The sequence below is a fragment of the Diabrotica virgifera genome, chromosome 8, assembly GCF_917563875.1.
Source record: "Diabrotica virgifera virgifera chromosome 8, PGI_DIABVI_V3a".
NCBI classification, from domain to species: domain Eukaryota; kingdom Metazoa; phylum Arthropoda; class Insecta; order Coleoptera; family Chrysomelidae; genus Diabrotica; species Diabrotica virgifera.
Window position 1 is genome coordinate 74,655,369 of NC_065450.1, and position 20,747 is coordinate 74,676,115.

General features: G+C 30.6%; 1 protein-coding gene across 2 annotated transcripts in view; it reads left to right on the top strand.

Moving 5' to 3' along the window:
- The window catches only part of LOC114334475 (facilitated trehalose transporter Tret1), a 102,939-nt gene extending 82,402 nt beyond the window's left edge, over positions 1 to 20,537 (top strand). For both annotated transcript variants that reach the window (XM_028284515.2, XM_050658426.1), the window contains exons 2-3: positions 306 to 430; positions 19,157 to 20,537. In XM_028284515.2, the coding sequence (XP_028140316.2) occupies positions 340 to 430; positions 19,157 to 20,469 (1,404 nt within the window). In that variant the 5' untranslated portion in view covers positions 306 to 339 and the 3' untranslated portion in view covers positions 20,470 to 20,537. The remainder of the gene's footprint in view (positions 1 to 305; positions 431 to 19,156) is intronic.
- The last annotated feature ends 210 nt before the right edge of the window (positions 20,538 to 20,747 follow it).

Sequence of the window (20,747 nt, forward strand, 5' to 3'; positions counted from 1 at the left end):
ACTGAATTTGTTCCATATTTTGACACTCACTGTATATGAATAGAGAAAGGTTTTAAACCAAGGTATTATTGCGAAATATTGCCTAGTCATGTATAATTTAGTGTCTAGTATTATACTGCATCATAAAAATAAAACCCTAACCTTAAGAAAATTAATTTCTGCAAACATTTGATAAAAGAATCAAAACTTTGAACATGAATATAATTACTTAATACTTTAATATTATGATAATATATTTCACAAACAACCGAATTTGTTCATTAAGAGTTTTTTTTTTATTAAGAGTTTATCTACCCAATTTTTAGGTTTAGCAATATTGGAAGCTAATAAGTGTAAAACATGGTAACACAGACTGTAACAAAGATTGTTGGCAAATCTGAGGAAACACAAACAGAAAAAACATGGTATCAAGTTGTAGTTGTTTCTACAAGTAAGTTCAAATTTGTTTTATTATTTATGTATGTGGCTTTATTATTATTTTATTACGTCTATCGGTTATCTAATGAATTTGTTTACATATTTTATAGCATTGCTAATTACAGTTCATACCAATTCCTTCTTTCAGTGCGTCATTAATTTTTACGTCATATAGGAGTTTAAGAATGTCGCAAATCATTTCATGACATTTTAGTTAAATCTGACAGTTGTGAGAATGTTTATATTTATAAAAATATCAATGTTGCTCTGAAGCTATTTTTTGTGGCATTTTTGTAATCAACTATTCTAAATGGGAAATAAGCCACAATATAACCACAAAAAAATGATTTTATTAACATTTCGACATCCACATCGGATGCCGTTGTCAAAATACAAAATATTAATAAATTAAACAAAAATCTTGTTGCTTAGTAAAAAATTCTTCTTATAATTTAATTTAATCTGACTCATTTATTGACTTCCTCTTTAAGTATGGCTAACCACATTCTACTGCATTCTACCGAGGAATTTGCGACACAATTGGTTTCATTTAGCATAATTAGAGCCGCTTCTTTGATTTTTCTCTTTTTACTACCTGTTTATTTCAGGATTATACTTAAATCTCTCCACTGAACTCTATGTTCATTATCCCATAATCCCATGTGTGTTGACATATTTGAGATCCATCAAATTCTCTATTTTTAATATAAGACTGATGTTCACTTATTCTAACGTTTAATGGTCTTGATGTTTCACCTAAATAAAATTGTTCGCATTCACAAGGTATTTTATAAATACAATTCTTTGTTCTTTCTTGTTCATTGTTAGGTTTAGTTTTAGACAGAATAGATCTCAATGTGTTTGTAGGCTATTGATTATGTACTGTAGAAAGGAACTACAACGTTAAGGTGATACAGTAGCGATCAACAGGTAGCCAAAACGCGTTCCAAGATTGCGGCTATAATTTTGAATATTTTTTCGAGATATTTGGCACACGTATTCGTAATATAATAAAGAATGGCGGTACAGAGCCCAATTTGAAAAATATATTAATATGTGGAAATTACTCTGTAATTAAATACAATATTAAACAAACGAGCCTGTACCGCCATTAAGCAGAACAAAAAAATACACTTTCTTCAAATAAACTTTTTTATCCGATACCTAGATTTTGTGTCATTTTGGAACTACTAATGAAATAAAAAATTTTAGTAGTTCCAAAATGACACAAAATCTAGGCATCGGATAAAAAAGTTTATTTGAAGAAAGTGTATTTTTTGTTCTTCTTAATGGCGGTACAGGCTCGTTTTTTTAATATTGTATTTAATTACAGAGTTATTTCCACATATTAATATATTTTTCAAATTGGGCTCTGCACCGCCATTCTTTATTATATTACGAATACGTGTGCCAAATATCTCGAAAAAATATTCAAAATTACAGCCGCAATCTTGGAACGCGTTTTCGCTACCTGTTGATCGCTACTGTTTCCTCTTAACGGGTTTTTATTATTTCATATGGTCAATGGATCTCTATATATGAAAAAACCGCGGAGTGCTACCATTTGCAGGGGTGCGTTTTTGAGAGATGGGTGAATTAGTCCCTGGGCACAGGTTACATTAGGGTGAGTTCTATGCACTTTTGGTACAAACACGTCTACATAAAAATTGTTCCTGGTTAAATTTCCTATCGAAATATCACTTTTTCAAGTCAAAGATACTTTTTTTTTACAAAAATATATTCAAAAGAAAAAGCACAAAGAAACCCAAAAGAAAGAAATTTTGTTTTTTGTCCCTTAACTTCTGTCCACGGGGATAAAGGTATAGATATTGCTTTACAGAAAAAAAACATACATCTTTCCTCTTTAAAATACTGTTTGGTAGAGGTCATTAGAATTTACAGTTTTAGAAATATGATTTTTCAAAGTTCGCCACTCACAGCAATTTTGGGCAATTTTCCTTGTTATTTCGCAAATATTGTTCTCTAACTTTTTTCTACGTAACTTTAGGCATATGCAATGGTACATGTAATAGGAAGAGAAATCAATTACCTTTAAAATGGTCTACTGCATAACGTTGTGCGACTTTTTTAAGAGGTTATGATTTTTCAAGATTTTATACCTTTTTCATATTTCTTAGGATTATTTTTTAATTTCTCATTATAACTTTTTTTCTTCTACATTTAGGTATATATTTATTATATGATAAAAAAGAAAGCTTATTTTGTTTACTTTAAAACGGTGTGTTATAAAAAATTCTAGGATTATTTTTGAATAAAATGCTCTTTATAAGATATGCTTTTTCAAAATGTAGTAAGTACTTGAAACGATTTTTGATTTGAGGATTATTTTTTAAATTTCTTATCTTATGTGATTATTACTTTTTTATGTGATTGTGTGTTATGATTATGATTGAATTTTATTTTTTATAGGTAATACTTTGGATCCACTTGACTGGGGCTGGCAAACTTCAAAATATGGATTAGGTAATTCCAATATTTACTGTCAAAGCTCCTTCACCACAAGCTTTGCTTGAAAAAATAGCATGTAAATGTACCAAAGGATGTACAAAAAACTGTGGTTGTAGGAAGATAGGAATTAGTTGTTCAATATTCTGCAAAGGGTGCATGGGTATTAATTGTGAGAACTCTAAGTTAACTGAGGTGTCAGAGGAAGATATTGAAGCTAATGCTAGCGAAGAGATGGACTATGATTTTGAAAAATTTTTAAATGTCAACGTTTAAATAATTTTAACTAAAGTGATGTTTTCTAAGACTAATATTTATGTAATTTTTGTAAAAGAAATAATTTTAAATTAAATAATACAGGTAAAAAAAATACCAAAGAATCACTCGGTTTCCATTATTTAAATATAGATGAGACACCATTTTAAAGAACAGAAAGTAATCTCTCTTTATTGAGCAATATATAGTATACTCAGGTACAAGAAAAAAAGTTATAATGAGAAATTTAAAAAATAATCCTAAAATCAAAAATCGTTGCAGGTACTTATTACATTTTGAAAAAGCATATCTTATTCAAAAATAATCCTACAATTTTTTATAATACACCATTTTAAAGTAAACAAAATAAGATTTCTTTTTTTTTATATAACATATATACATAAATGTGGAAGAAAAAAAGTTATAATGAGAAATTTAAAAAATAATCGTAAAAAATATAAAAAAATCGTTAAAAGTATAAAATCTTGAAAAACCATAACCTCTTAAAAAAGTCGCACAACGTTATGCAGTAGACCATTTTAAAGGCAATTGATTTCTCGTCCTATTACATGTACCATTGCATATACCTAAAGTTACGTAGAAAAAAGTTACAGAGCAATATTTGCGAAATAACAAGGAAAATTACCCAAAATTGCTGTGAGTGGCAAATTTTGAAAAATCATATTTCTAAAACTGTAAATTCTAATGACCTCTACCAAACAGCACTTTAAAGAGGAAAGATGTAAGTTTTTTTTCTATGAAGCAATGTCTATACCTATATCCCCGTGGATAGAAGTTATGGGACAAAAACAAAATTTCTTTCTTTTGGGTTTATTTGTGCTTTTTCTTTTGAATATATTTTTGTAAAAAAAAGTATCTATGACTTTAAAAAGAGATATTTAGATAGGAAATTTAGCCAGGAACCATTCTTATGTAGACGTGTTCGTACCAAAAGTTAATAGAACTCACCATAATGTAACCTGTGCCCAGGGACTAATTCACCCATTTCTCAAAAACGCACCCCTGTAAATGGTAGCACTCCGCGGTTTTTCTATATATAGATGTCCATTAACGATATGACATAATAAAACCCCGTTAACGTTGTAGTTCCTTTTAGCTATCTTATTTTGAATATAATCAATAGCCTATTGTTGTTTTGAATGTTGTTGAAATGTTAAAATTTCCTATTGTTCTAAGTTTCTCGGATAGTCCTTTTATATAAGGTATTGATATTTTCCACGTATTATTTCTTGTGGATGTTATAGGATCCCGTTTTACGTTGTTCAGTTCTATTCGATTCAGTCGTGACAATTCCTTATTTATAAACGATAAAGGATAATCATTTTTACTAAAACATATGTTAACAATTGTTTTTCTTCTAACAATGAATTTTCGTTAGAACAAGTAATTTTGGCTCTATCCTATCATAGCATGTGTTCCCATATATCTATATTCCTGTGTTCCCATATATCAAAGTTTGTCCGACTAGACACCCTTAAGCTATTAACAAATTTTCAGCTTGCTATTAATCAACTTTTTTTTCATATGCGGGATCCAGACCTATATGGTATAACGAATTATTTTAAAATCTAAATTCAAAAATCTTAAACTCATAAAACGTTATTCCAATAACATAAAACCTGACAACATAAATCAAATAACCCCAAATTCAACAATCCATATTCTAAAACCTACACACCTCAAACCAAACCATCCCCTAGAAATCATCCCTTTCCTTCCACAAACAGGCAAACCCACTTAAACCTGGAATCTTTAAGATTAACTAATTTGATTTTATTCTAATATATTCTTGGCAAGGATATTATTTAGCAATTGACCAAATTTCTATACGGAAAGAGTCCGAAAAGAGTACCAGGCTGGCTATAGAACGGACAGATTTACTATAGACCAAATCTTCTCCTTAAAGTAGGGATGGCGGTTTTTGACAAAACACCGGTTTTCGGTTATACCGGTTTTTTTTGCTTACGGTTTAACCTGGCAATTATAACCGGCGAAAAAAAACCGGTTTTTGGAAAAACCGGTTTTCGGTTTTTTTAATCCAATTGGTTACAAAGTTACATTTACAATACACTTTAGTTTGCGATACTCCATTCGACTCGATATTAATATGATCAAAATTAGTACTACCGAAAGAACATGTATTACTTCTTTTAACACGTTTGTATATTTGTAGAATAATTTTAACTCATTTAATACTTCCTGTATAGTCCTGTCGCCAGTGGGGGTACAACGGCCTCCTTAATTCAGATGGACTAACCCAAGTTTTTTTGATGTATTTTGACCCTTAGAACACGAATTTTTTGGGTAACAGTCGATCCGGATGTCGCTAAGATTGTTATAAACAAAGAACTTGAGGGATCACATAACAGCGATTTTTCGCAAAATAAAACATTTTTTTGTATTCTTTGGGCCATTCTAAGCAAAAAATATTTTTACAAGTTTTTTCGTAGGATGCATAGTTTTCGACATAAACGCGGTTGAACTTTCAAAAAATCAAAAAATTGCAATTTTTGAACCCGAATAAATTTTGATTGTAAAATAAAATAGCAATTCTGCTTACCGCATTTGAAAGTTCAAGTCAAATTCTATCGGTTTTGATTACTTTCATTGCTAAAAATTAATTTTTTTTATTGTTAAACAAAGCTATAAACACATAGTGATTGAATGATGTTTTCAATACAGTTCCCATTTGAAATCGAACGAGTAGGCGCACATACAGACCATTTCTACGTAGATTACGTACATTAAAACGCATGCATTGGGCACGGGAAGCACTATGTGTTTATGGCTTTGTTTAACAAATAAAAACTTAATTTTTAGCAATGCAAATAACCGAAACCGATAGAATTTGACTTGAACTTTCAAATGCAGAAAGCAGAATTGCTATTTTATTTTTTAATCAAAAGTTATTCGGGTTCAAAAATTGCACATTTTCGATTTTTTGAAAGTTCAACCTCGTTTATCTCTAAAACTATGCATCCTACGAAAAAACTTGTAAAAACATTTTTTGCTGAGAATCACCCAAAAAATACAAAAAAATGTTTTGTTTTGCGAAAAATCGCTGTTATGTAATTCCCCAAGTTCTTTGTTTATAACAAACTTATCGACATCCGGATCAACTGTTACCCAAAAAATTGGTGTTCTACGGGTCAAAATACATAAAAAAACTTGGGTAAATCCATCTGAATTAAGGAGGCCGTTGTACCCCCACCCCCCGGCGACAGGACTAGTATGAGTGTATCGTTTTGAAAACGTAGCGAAATTCTTGGAGATTCGTATTCGTAATCAGTAATTCGATATTCATAGTCAGAGCATTATTTTTCGTAATCAGAAAAAGTCATTCACCCACTTTCAATGTCAATAGTTAAGTGTGAAAAATAGATGATGTTTGCGTCTAATTCAACCAGATCACTTCTTATGTAAATATTATGATTACAAATACCTTTACAAGGAAATATTATAATAAAACTTAATAATTGTTTCTGGCTGATGTGAGATTGTACTTTCAGTTTGCTTCTGTATTTTATAAAAATAAAATAAAATTTGAATTATGGTTTTGTTTGGAATAAATACTTGAGAATAATAATTTTAATTGGGATCCTAAATAATACCCAACCTAATCCTAATCACCGTAAAAACCTAATAACCGGTTTTTACTTTAAAAAGAAAAAACCGGTTATAACCGGGACAAAAAACAACCATTAAAACCGGTTATTTCGAAGTAAAAAACCGGTTTTAAGTTTAAACCGGTAGGTTTTTCCCATCCCTACCTTAAAGGATGCCAGAATAACAAAAGAGAATAAATAATTACTTCAAGTCAAAAATATAATAAAAATTCCATTTTTATTCAGTTGCAATGCGAAGGCAAAACAATCTTATTTTTCACTTAGAATACGGAGCGCAGTCCAGTCCTCTGAATCGACGATTTTCGACTCTTGTTGGAGTCTCATCGGAGAGGACGTAGGCCTGCTACTCCATACTCTAAGTGACCAACACCGAGAGTTTATCCCCCACATAGCAACTGACGTGAATGGACTAGGTGACTAGCGTCATCTGTCAATTGAAAGATGAAGTAGTTTTCAATCCTAATGGCAATATTAATAATATTTAAAAATATTAAAATATTATTAAAAGATTTTTAAATTGAAAACTTATTGGTCCATTTCCTTGGTAACACCTCCATGGCTTCTAAAATTTGCAAGCCAGATGGATGCTGAAGCGAAGAAAACAAGAGGGAATTCAAAAAACTTACAATTCACGACCCTGTCTGTTCAGCTGGTAAATTCCAACAGAAAATGGACCTAGTTACTCAAAGAAGTAGCGACTAATATAGAAATAAAATAAAAATTCCATTTTTATTTAGTTGCAATGCGAAGGCAAAACAATCTTATTTTTCACTTAGAATACGGAGCGCAGTCCAGCACTCTGAATCAACGATTTTCGACTCTTGTTGGAGTCTCATTGGAGAGAACGTAGGACTACTACTCCATACTCTAAGTGAACAACACCGAGAGTTTATCCCCCACACAGCAACTGATGTGAAGCCATGGAGGTGTTACCAAGGAAATGGACCAATAAGTTTTTAATTTAAAAATCTTTTAGTAATATTTTAATATTTTTAAATGTTATTAATATTGCTATTAGGATTGAAAACTACTTCATCTTTCAATTGCCAGATGACGCTAGTCACCTAGTCCATTCACGTCAGTTGCGGTGTGGGGGATAAACTCTCGGTGTTGATCACTTAAAGTACGGAGAAGCAGACCTACGTTCTCTCCGATGAGACTCCAACAAGAGTCGAAAATCTTCGATTCAGAGTGCTGGACTGCGCTCCGTATTCTAAGTGAAAATTAAGATTGTTTTGCCTTCGCATTGCAACTGAATAAAAATGGAATTTTTATTTTATTTTTATATTGGTCGTTACTTCTTTGAGTAACTAGGTCCATTTTCTGTTGGAATTTACCAGCTGAACAGACGTGTTCGTGAATTGTAAGTTTTTTGAATTCCCTCTTGTCTTCTTCGCTTCAGCATCCATCTGGCTTGCAAATTTTAGAAGCCATGGAGGTGTTACCAAGGAAATGGACCAATAAGTTTTCAATTTAAAAATCTTTTAGTAATATTTTAATATTTTTAAATATTATTAATAGGGAGCGGATTTATATGCGATCAATTTTGATGAAATATGCGCATATATATGCAGTAAAAAATTACGAAATATGCGCAAGATATGCACAAAAATTCAAAAAATGCGCATTTTGAGAAACCACAAATTTTCTGTTCTATTCTATTCTAGGTGGTACTTTTAAAGGGCGGCAATCTTATTTATTACCTTTCAAATTAAATCACTCTTTTATATATGGAATTTATTCACATTTTTTACAAAAACTGATACCAATAGTTACCTATTTACAATAAAACAACAATATCACTATTATACCTTCGATTATAATTCACTACAATGTGTTTTTCCAATTTTTTTACGAGGAAACATTTTCTTTGATCAGATAAAATATTTTTATAACTTGAACAAATCCTTTAAACATCAACAGAAGTAATTGGGGCGTATTTAAAATAACTTGTTAAAGCCGAAAATTCTGCACCAAAATCAATTTTAAAATTGCCATTAAAAATTTCGCATATTATGTCCTCCAAAGTTTTAAAGACGGGATCTGATCTAAAGCATGAATATTCCAATTTCCGTTGGAAAATCGTAAAACTATGGTTAAAGGTGTAAATTCTCTTAACAATAGGGGATTTAAGAATCACCAGAATTATAGGTACCTACTAAATTGGGATACAAATTGTACTCAATATAATAAAAGTAAATAAAATTCGGATTTCCCGGTAAACCATCACTCATCATTTTAACATCCTACAATCATTTTATAACGGCGTACTATAAGCACTATAAGTACTTTGTGTAAAGATCGGATATTTTCTAAGAAAAAATGAGAAGGCAGTGAATGAGTCGTCCCCCTTCAGGTAGTTCTCGAATTAATAGAACAGCCTGTGCGGGGAAATATTATTTTGTGTCGAATTAAAAAATAAAAATTTTTTTTTGGACTTAAATATTTTTAATAGGCCCAAAATATGCATGTTTTTTTAAAAATATGCAAAATTTAGTAAAGTTCTCAAATATGCGAAATATGCATGCAATATGCATTTAGCATAAAATCCGCTCCCTAATTATTAATATTGCCATTAGGATTAAAAAATACTTCAAACATCAGTTTAAGTGCCAGTAATCCAAACATTAATTATACCCATAGTAACATATTATGTCTTCGAGGCATGCAGCTTAAACAAAAAGATAAGGGACACTCTAGAAGGGTCTCGGTGAATTCGTAACTATTTAATCCCCCATCCTTATTACAGGCCAACTGGCAACTCTAGCCATCAGTTATTTTTCGACAACCCATCAACTACCGGTGAATTTGTAACTTTCATTTTCTAAGTAGTTCTTAACGATGTTGATAATCTAATACCGGTATTCGGGATATGTTCCTGTATATACTACCCTCTTTGAAGGGGGTGTAAAAGGTACTCATGATTTATGTATTATCTCTTGGAAAAGTTATTAGAGAATATACAAATAAATTTTGTTAAAATGGCTGAAATTATTGTAACAGATTTCCTAATTAGTGAACATGGGTGTAAGTTATTGATGGTAAACAATTTTAAATTTTACTTAAAGAAAGTGCTAAAAAGTGAAAAACATTTATGGTATTGTTCTGCATCTGAATACCTGAGGTATAATATTTAATCAATGGTTTCGAATTCACCTGTAGAAAGTTTCCAGTTGGCAGGCTCAGGTAGTAGAAAAATTACGAATTGGCCTGTATACATTTTGATTTGAAAATGTTTGTCATTAAAAGTTGCGGGTTGGCGCGTGTCCCTCTGGAAGAGGGAAAATAAAAATATTGAGACACATATTCGTAGGAAGGAAGTCAGAAGAATCAACAACGAAATAATGGCTTTATATCAAGAACCTACCATCACCAAAATTTAAACTGAACAATCCCAACAGCTTTTCAACTTGTAAAGAAGATTTATTATGCTACTATCAAAATGTGCGTGGATTGAACAGTAAATTGAAGACTTTTTTGGCTGCTGTTAGTGTTTCTGAATTTGATATAATTGCTATAAGTGAAACTTGGTTAAATGAGGAAGTATCCAGTAATGAATTATTTACTGATGATTACGATGTACATCGAAAAGATCGTAAATTTGATTTAGTGGATAAAACAAAAGGCGGTGGCATTTTGCTTGCAATAAAAATTTTTATAAAGTCCGAGGTAATGGATACTTCACCATTTGATCTTCAGTTTCCATTAATTGATATGTTAGTTATTAAATGCAGCATAAGGTATATCGTTTTTTATGTAATGGTATTATATATTCCTGATAAGTTAAGTTTATTAGATTTTGAATTTTTCTTTGAATCTTTAGAGCAACTTGATTATTTGAATGATAATTTTGTGATTCTTTTGAGAGATTTTAATGCGCCTAAATTTATTGAGAATGACATATCGGATAGAAAAACTGCAGCAATTTTAAATTTATTTAATACTAATAACTTGGATCAATATAATAATATAAAAAATACACTTGAACGAATACTTGATTTGATAGCATCCAATATAAAATGTACTGTGTCTCACGATGATTTGCCTCTTGTAGCTGAGGATGATCATCATCCGGCTCTACTAATAAATTTTAATAACATATTTTCTAAAGAAGTAACGTTTATTCCAAATTCACTTGATAAAGCTTATAATTTTAGGAATGCAGATTTTGTTAACTTATATTCAAGTATCCTACAGAGTGATTGGAGTTTTATCGAATGCTGCGACGAAGTAGATATTGCTGTACAAACTTTTTATAATAAAATTTATAACATTTTTGATAAGCATATTCCGGTTTACAAAAATCATGCTCATAAATATCCACCTTGGTTTGATTCCGAGATTATAAAAAACATAAAACTAAAAGTTAAATTCCGACGCAAATATAAAAAATCTAAGATTCATTCCGATTTTATTGAGTTTAAAAGATTACGACGACTAATAAAATATCAGGTCAAGGTGGCATATGACAATTACTTGGAGGATATTCAAACAAATATTTCTCAAGACAAAACTAAGTTCTGGTCTTACATTCACTCTAGAAATAAATCATCACGAATTCCTGGAAACATGAGTTTTGAGGGAAGTGATTACAAAGATCCGCAAGCCATAGTGAATGCTTTTGCGGAATTTTTTAGTAGTGTTTATTTAGTTTCTGATGAAGAAGGTGGTTGCAATTATCCAATAAACCCATATATGACATCAATTAATTTTCAATCGGTTACAGAGGATGAAATAAATGCTGCTATCAGAAAGTTAAAAGATAAGATGACATCAGGCCCTGACAAGATTCCCTCGTTTCTTATTAAAGATTGCGCTGGTGCATTTGTCATACCTTTAACCAAGATTATAAACTTATCTATACAACAAATGAAGTATCCAGAACTATGGAAGGAAGCAAGGGTGTGTCCGATATTTAAGGCTGGGGTGAAGTCAGAAATAGAAAACTATAGAGCTGTCTCTATTTTATCTAATTTTTCAAAGGTTTTCGAAATCGTATTATATAATAGGATCTTATCTTCTGTTCAACTTTATATTTCATCTCATCAGCATGGTTTTGTTAATAAAAGATCAACTGTAACCAACTTGGTTTATTTTACCCAATATCTTTCTGAAGTTATTGACGATAATGGCCAAGTTGATGTTATATATACCGATTTTTCGAGGGCTTTTGACAGAATTGATCATGAAGTATTACTTAGCAAGCTTTCAACATTTGGTTTTACTGACAGTGCTCTTTTATTGTTAAAATCGTATCTTCAGGGAAGGATGCAGTTTGTAGCATATAATGGTTATGTCTCAGAAAAATATCTTGCTGCGTCTGGTGTGCCTCAAGGTTCCAATCTCGGTCCATTGCTCTTTCTACTATTTATTAATGACCTTCTTGAAAATATTTCATGCGAAAGATTGGGCTTTGCTGACGATTTGAAAATATTTTCTACTATTAGGGAGCTGGATGATTGTAACCAACTTCAGCAGAATATAGAAATATTGGAAAATTGGTGCAACAGCAACAAATTACAACTTAACACAAAAAAATGTAAAGTAGTCACTTTTTCTAGGAAATCAAGTTTATTTGTATTTAACTATAGTTGTCACGATAGAATATTAGAAAGGCAGAACACGGTTAAGGATTTGGGTGTAATTTTTGACACAAAACTCACTTTTGTGGAACATATGTGTGTTAAAGTTTCTGAAGCGTTGAAGGCTTATGGGTTTTTAATTCGCAATTGTAAGTCATTTAATAATATAAAGTCATTAACATTGCTATATTATACTTATGTCCGCTCTAAACTTGAATATGCCAGTATTGTATGGAGTCCTTTCTATGATTGTCATAACATTGCAATTGAAAGCGTTCAGAGAAAATTTCTAAAATTTTTAATGTTTAAAGTAAATGGTCTTTATCCGGCTAGAGGTATAGATAATAATTACTTGTGTGATCGTTTTAGTATGTGTAGTTTAGAATTAAGAAGAAAAGTTGCATCTTTAATTTTTTTGTACAAACTTGTTAATAATGCAATTGATTGTATTTCAATATTACAAAACATTAATTTTAATATTCCAAGGTCAAATTTAAGAACAAATGTATTATTTAGGTGTACAAGAGCTCGTACAAATATTCTATGTAAGGCTCCTATTAATGTAATGTGTAGAAATTTTAATGTTATTGGTAAGCATTGTGACATTTTTTCATGTTCTCAAAGGAACTTTATAAAAGTAGCTATTGAGTGTCTGAAATAAGCACTAATTTTTTATTTTATTTTTTTTATTAATTTATTTTCTTTTTCGGTTTGAATTTATATTAATTTTAGTCTAACTTGTATTATTAATGTTATTTTTTACTACTGCTTAAATCTTACCTATAGGTGTTATAAATTATGTAATATTTTTATCATTGTCCTGTAAATGGGAAACTGTTGGGCAATAAAGCTATTATTATTATTATTATCACCAAGTTCGTCAAGTCACAAAGAATCAGATGGTTGGAACATGTAGAAAGAATGAAAGCGAACAGAATATCTAAACTCGTTATCACCAGATTCACCAGAAATCTAATCGGTCTCAGAAGAAGAGGTAGACCCAGATCGAAATGGATTAATAAAGAAGAGGAAGACCTGAAATACGTGAAGGTGAGGGACGGAAAAAGTAAAGCAAAACCAGAAGCGAATGCAGAAATATTCTTCATTAGATCCTTCAGAGTATGTAGTTAAGAATTTTGTATATACTTAACTTTGAGTTTTGTTTAAAATAATGGTAATTATAAGCTGTGAGTTGATGGATGTATATTGTAGATTCTCCAATTTCCTCTATTTATCGGCCTGCAGAGCAGGGCGCATCTGTAAAAATATTAGTACATATCGCCTGGTGAGAACAATAGTGACGAAACTTCAAAATGAACATTTAGAGATAATCGTATTTGAAGTTTTGATAAAACTGTTAAACAGTATAACTGACTAATAGGTAATCATTTTGCAGAATTTTTCTAATAATATGCTTTCTAGATATGTAAACCAATTAGTAGAAGTAATTTTATTTGAAGAAAAGATGGATATTGTATTTATTTTTGAATTTTTTTCTGCGTTACGCCATTATTGCATTATCGAGGATGTTTAATTTGATGTTTCGCCACTATACTTTACTACTACTATACTACAACAGTTTGGTTTCTGTTTTAAATCATTAAAAAATTTACTTTTAAAAATAAATTAAACGCATCAAATAAAGTATTTTATTGTACACACCAGTTACTCGCAAAATGAAACTAAAGTACAATAGAAAAATAACAAAATAAGATCTTAAGTAATAATTATGAAAACGATAAACATGATAAAAGATAAAAAAAAGCAAAAGAACTATGAATAGTAAAATTAAATTTATCATTTTACACACGTATGTTTCGTATTTCAAACTACTAAAGAAATGATTGTGGGTAGAAGGAATTGATTTATTTTTTAAGACTTCTTTTTAGAAATGAATATTGGTTCTCGATAGTGTGGAATTAAACAATACTGATCTAAAGTGGATAGACGCTCTCTTGATTTGCTATTTCTAAGTACCTAAGAACGATTGAAACTGAGTTTCTCTGTAAGAAGTTTTATAAAAAAAAACACAAAAGCAAAAACGACCACACAGACAAAAGTGCTCATTCGCCACTATTGCACATTGTACTACTATCTTTAATAAAATATCTAATATTTCAAATACATGCAGGCACGGCGTAATTACAGATTCGCCAGTGTTGATATAAAGTTTGGTGTGTTTTCGTCGTTAATGCATCAAAATATTTGACAAATTCACAATACCATAAAGACTTGTAGGCGCCCTCTAGTAATAAGGAAATTAAATAATTGTTAGCCGATATTGGACATAAAAGAGGGCATATTTAGATGTCGATTGATGGACTTAACTCAAAAACGTTGATTTTCGTGTTTCGCCACTAATGTTCTCACTAGGCGATATGGACGTTGAGAGGTGACTCAAATTTTTTTGCAGAAATTGCTTGAATATAACTCAAATAATAATATTTGAGTTATCCTCCCTCTCAAAAAGGTCCGGAACATTGTTTAAATAATCGAAATGTCAAAAAATAAAGGAAAAATTCGATTTTTTTCTTCGTTTTTTGATTAGAACTTTAAAAGTATTTATTTTAGAGAATAGTTGTACTGATATAAAAGTTGCATAATTAAATTTCCTACAATATACAGGGTGTAACAAAAATACAGGTCATAAATTAAATCACATATTTTGGGACCAAAAATAGTTCGAATAAACCTAACTTACCTCAGTACAAATATGCACACAAAAAAAGTTACAGCCCTTTGAAGTTACAAAATGAAAATAGATTTTTTCGAGTATATCGAAAACTTAGAGATTTTTTATTGAAAATGGACATGTGGCATTCTTATACAAGGAGCATCTTAAAGAAAAATTATAGTCAAATTTGTGCACCCCATAAAAATTTTATGGGGGTTTTCTTCCCTTAAACCCTCCCAAACTTTTGTGTACGTTCCAATTAAATTATTGTTGTGGTACCATTAATTAAATTCAATATTTTTAAAACTTTTTTGTCTCTTAGTATTTTTTCGATAAGGCAGTTTTTATCGAGTTGCGGCTTCTTTTTAAATATGTTTACATAAAATTTTTATGAGGGTTTTGTTCCTTTAATCCCCCCAAATGTTTGTGTACGTTCCAATTAAACTATTACTGCAGTACCATTAGTTAAACACAGTGTTTTTAAAACTTTTTTGCCTCTTTGTATTTTTTTTTGATAAAGCATCTTTTATCGAGATGTGGCTTCTTTTTTAATATGGTTCAAAATATACCTAAAAATGTAAATCATAAATAAATTTTCATGTTATTACCAAGTCTCCATAACCGTACTTAACCACATACAAATATGTGGTGGATTTGACAAATATTCAAAATATCTCGATAAAAACTGACTTTTCGAAAAAGTACTAAGAGATAAAAAAGTGTTTAAAACATTGTGTTTAACTAATGGTACTACAATAATAATTAAATTGGAACGTACATAAAAGTTTGGGGGGATTTAAAGGAACAAAACCCCCATAAAATTTTATGGAGTGTCCAAATTTCACTATAATTTTTTCTTAAGATACTACTGCCATAAGAATGCTACGTGCCCATTTTCAATAAAATTTTTTTAATAGTTCTCGATATATTGGAAAAAATCGATTTTCATTTTGTAACTTCAAAGGGCTGTAACTTTTTTTATGTTCAAATTTGTACTAAGGTAAGTTAGGTTAAATCGAACTGTTTTTGGTCCCAGAATATGTGGTTAAATTTATGACCTGTATTTTTGTTACACTCTGTATAATTGGTTAAAAATTAAAAAAATAGTCACCCTTTTTGCAAAATAGCAATAATTGCGAAAAAACGATACAAACACAAGTATTCGCATTTTACGTTTTTCAACCATTTATGCTACACTTATGACCTCTATGTTTCACCCAGAAAAACTTTATGATACAGTAACACAATACTGTAAATTTCATTAAGATCGGTTCAACAGATTTTGCAAAATAAATTTTGAAATCCAGCTTTTGCAAAAAAAATTCATTTTTTCAAAATGTTACAGGACTGAAAATAAATCAGATAGCAAGATAATTTTTTTTGCGTATAGAAGTATGCTGTACCTTTCATTTGCAATTTGCAAAATTAAAATCGATTAACTACTAAGGAGTCAGGAATTTTTTTAAATAAACATTAATTATTGGTGCTACGCGCAGGACAGCGTATAGTTTGCTCTGATTGGGCATTCCAATGACCTTTAATGTTTATTGATACATTTTAATTTTTATTACATTTCGATATAAATAAATAAATTTGTTTATTGCAAAATAAAAACACATACTCTATCCTTTGAAAACACTTTTTTTAACAAAAACTTTCTTTGTTCATATATTTTAACTTGGAGAATAAAAGTTTATTTTTAAACATATGCAATTGTTTAAACAATATTTCACAAACAATAATAAAATTATTTTGATTTTTGTGGAATTAAAATATTAAAATACAGTAGAGCGTCGATAATCCGAACCCTGGTAATCCGAACGTTCGCTAATCCCAACGCAAAAAAAAATTATGAAATTAAAAAATATGATCGCGGACCAAATTTTTGGATTTAATATGACAATATTGGCAAAATATGACCGTGGATTTTTGTTTTGTTTATGCAGAAATACATAAAATATATTTGTTTATTATGCACGTGTTTTATTCCTTGTAACTAAAACGTATGTACATATACCTCGTCCAATTTACTTACCGTTGCACGTCATCCGCGCCATAGCCTGTGACACGATACCAACACGAAATATCTAGGCGGTAGGTGTGTTCCCCTTTAGAATCATTTTGATTCTAAAAAAGAACACACTCACCGCATAAATATTTTGAGTTGGTATCGTGTCACAGGCTATGGCGCGGATGACGTGCAACGGTAAGTAAATTGGACGAGGTATATGTATTATGTTTATGAGCTTTGTATGTATTTTGAGCACATGTTCGATAATCCGAAGAATTTGATAATCCGAACTACCCCTGTACCAATTAGTTCGGATTAACGACGCTCTATATTAGATAAAGATTGGACGAAATTTTGGTGGAAATTAACTTGTTTGAATCGAACACCGCTGTCCTGCGCGCAGCACCAATAATTAATGTTTATTTAACAAAATTTCCTGACGCTCTGGTATTTAATCGATTTTAATTTTGTAAATTGCAAATGAAAGGTACAGTACATTTCTATAAGCAAACAAAAATTCAACTTTGCTATCTGCTTTATTTTCAGTCCTGCAACATTTAAAAAAAATGAATTTTTTTGCGAAAGCTGGAATACAAAATTTATTTTACAAAATATATTAAACCGATCTTAATGACATTTACAGAGTTGTTTCATTATATCATAAAGTTTTTCTGGGTAAAATATGAAGGTCTTAAGTCTAGCATAAATGGTTGAAATACGTAAAATGCGGATATTTGTTTTTGTATGGTTTGCAACAAGGGTGACTATTTTTTAAATTTTTAACCAATTCTGTATTGTAGGAAATTTAATTACGCAACTTTTATGGTGATGCCACTTTTCTCAAAAATGAATACTTTTAAAGATATGATCAAAAAACCAATAAAAAAATCGAATTTTTCCTTCATATTTTGACATTTTGATTATTTAAACAATGTTCCGGACCATTTTGAGTGGGAGGATAACTTAACTATTATTACTTGAGTTATTTTCAAGCAATTTCTGCAAAAAAATTTGAGTCACCTCTCAACGTCCATCTCAAAACAGATACGCCCTGGACTACTGTGTCTTTATACATTTTTAAAAAGCTCATAGGGATGGGAAACACCTACCGGTTTAAACCTAAAACCGGTTTTTTTTACTTCGCAATAACCGGTTTTACCGGTTGTTTTTTGTCCCGGTTATAACCGGTTTTTTCTTTTTAAAGTAAAAACCGGTTATTAGGTTTTTACGGTGATTAGGATTAGGTTAGGTATTATTGTGGATCCCGATCATAATTATTATTCTCAGGTAATTATTCCAAACAAAACCATAATTCAAATTTTATTTTATTTTATAAAATAGAGAAGCAAACTGAAAGTGCAATCTCATATCAGCCAGAAACAATTATTAAGTTTTATTATAATATTTCCTTGAAAAGGTATTTGTAATCATAATATTTACCTAAGAAGTGATCTGGTTGAATTAGACGCAAACATCATCTACTTTTCACACTTAACTCTTGACATTGAAAGTGGGTGAATGACTTTTCCTGTTTACCAAAAATAATGCTCTGACTATGAATATCGAATTTCTGAATAAGAATACGAATCTCCAAGAATTTCGCTACGTTTTCAAAACGATACTCTCATACAGGAAGTATTAAATGAGTTAAAATGTACCTATTCTACAAATATACAAACCTGTTAAAAGTAATACATGTTTTTTCGATAGTACTAATCTTGATCATATTGATATCGAGTCGAATGGAGTATCGCAAACTAAAGTGTATTGCAAATTTAACTTTGTAACCTATTGGATTAAAAAAACCGAAAACCGGTTTTTTTCAAAAACCGGTTTTTTTGGCCTGTTATAACCGCCAGGTTAAACCGTAAGCAAAAAAACCGGTATAACCGAAAACCGGTGTTTGTCAAAAACCGCCATCCCTAAGCTCAGGCAACAGATGGTTGCCAATAATTCTGCATTCTGACCTATGTATAGAGAATTTTTTCCTTAACGTCTCTAAGAATGTCTTTAATAGCAACCTGATGATTGCGTTTTATAAAAATTCTGTAGTTCTTAATAACCTGTTGTGCGCATCAATAAATAAACAACTTATTTGTTTCAGTTTCCTTGGTGTCATTAAACTGCGGAATCTCCTTTGCATGGCCATCACCATTCCTAATCAAACTTGTAAACGATAAGGAAAACTACAATATATCTGAAGAAGAAGGTTCCTATTTCTCTGTGATAAGCATTGTAGCAGTCGTAATCCTACCAGTATTCTTGTCGTTGATAGTCAATCAGATTGGAAGAAAACGCTTGCTACTGTTAACAGCATTTCCTTATGTTACTGCGTATGTTCTTGCAGCTTTCTCTAGAAATATCTGGCTATTTTATTTAGCCAGATTGATCACTGGAATTGGTGATTGTATTGCATATACTTGCCTGGTAGTTTTTATTGCTGAAATATCTAGTCCACAAGTAAGAGGTACCTGGGGCAACGCAATCGTTTGGTCAGGCTTTTTAGGCCAATTCATCATCAATGTCTTAGGCTTATATTGTAGCGTGATGGTCGCTTCTCTCGTTTGTGCAGTATTTCCAGTAATATTCTTATTTATTTTTGTATTTATGCCAGAAAGTCCCTATTTTTATTTAAATAAAGGACAAGATGAAGAAGCCAAAGTTAGTTTAAGAAGACTTAAACGTAAAAATAATGTAGAAGAAGAGTTCTCAAGATTAAAAGAAGTTATGGAAAAGGAGTTGAAGGAATCTGGTTCTTGGTCAGACTTGGTAACAAATAAAACAAACAGAAGAGCTTTATTTGCTGCAATTTTTCTACGAGTCAGTCAAATATTCTCAGGTATATTCACTCTTGGCCCCTACATACAATTTATATTTTTAAAATCTGGTACTAACATTAGCATGGAGCTATCTACAATATTATTTACGTTTATTAATTTTGTCTTATATTCTGCTGCTTCATATGGATCAAACAAACTGGGCAGAAGAGTGTCTCTTATTTCATCGTTACTGGGTACATCTATCATCTTTTTGTTGGAAGCTGCATATTTTTTTGTTGATACGTTTTATCTTGATATCAACCTGAAACCTATTCAGTGGTTTCCTTTAGTGGGTCTCATACTGTTTTTGGTAGTTTCGTCGTACGGAATAGGTACTGTTCCCTTCCTGATGCCTGGGGAGTTATTTGCTCCCAATATCAAAGCCCAAGGAATATCTGTAGTCATTTCGGCTTTTGGATTATCAAATCTGATCATGAATACATTATTTTACAGTTTAAACAATGTGACAGGACTTGGGGGGCCATTTTTAGTGTTTGGACTTTGTAACATTATTTCAGCTGTTGTGGTATACAAATTTATACCAGAAACAAAGAATAAGACTTTGGAAGAAATTCAAATCATATTGAGTAAAATGTAATTTATTTTAATAAAACTTTTGTATATATTAAAATTAAAATATAAAATAAAATATTTATAGAAAAAATATTATTTGATTTTTATCTTTTATTATGAACTATGTGACAACATTTGAAGACAATAAGAATGTCTATCACTATCCCACAAAATAAAAATAATGATGCTTTACCACCTAATCTCGAAGCAGAAACATATGCTGCTATAAACAGGGAACTTGCATAAAATTTAAAATTGGAAAAAAATGTTATAAATCACAACAGAACATAATTTAAAACATGT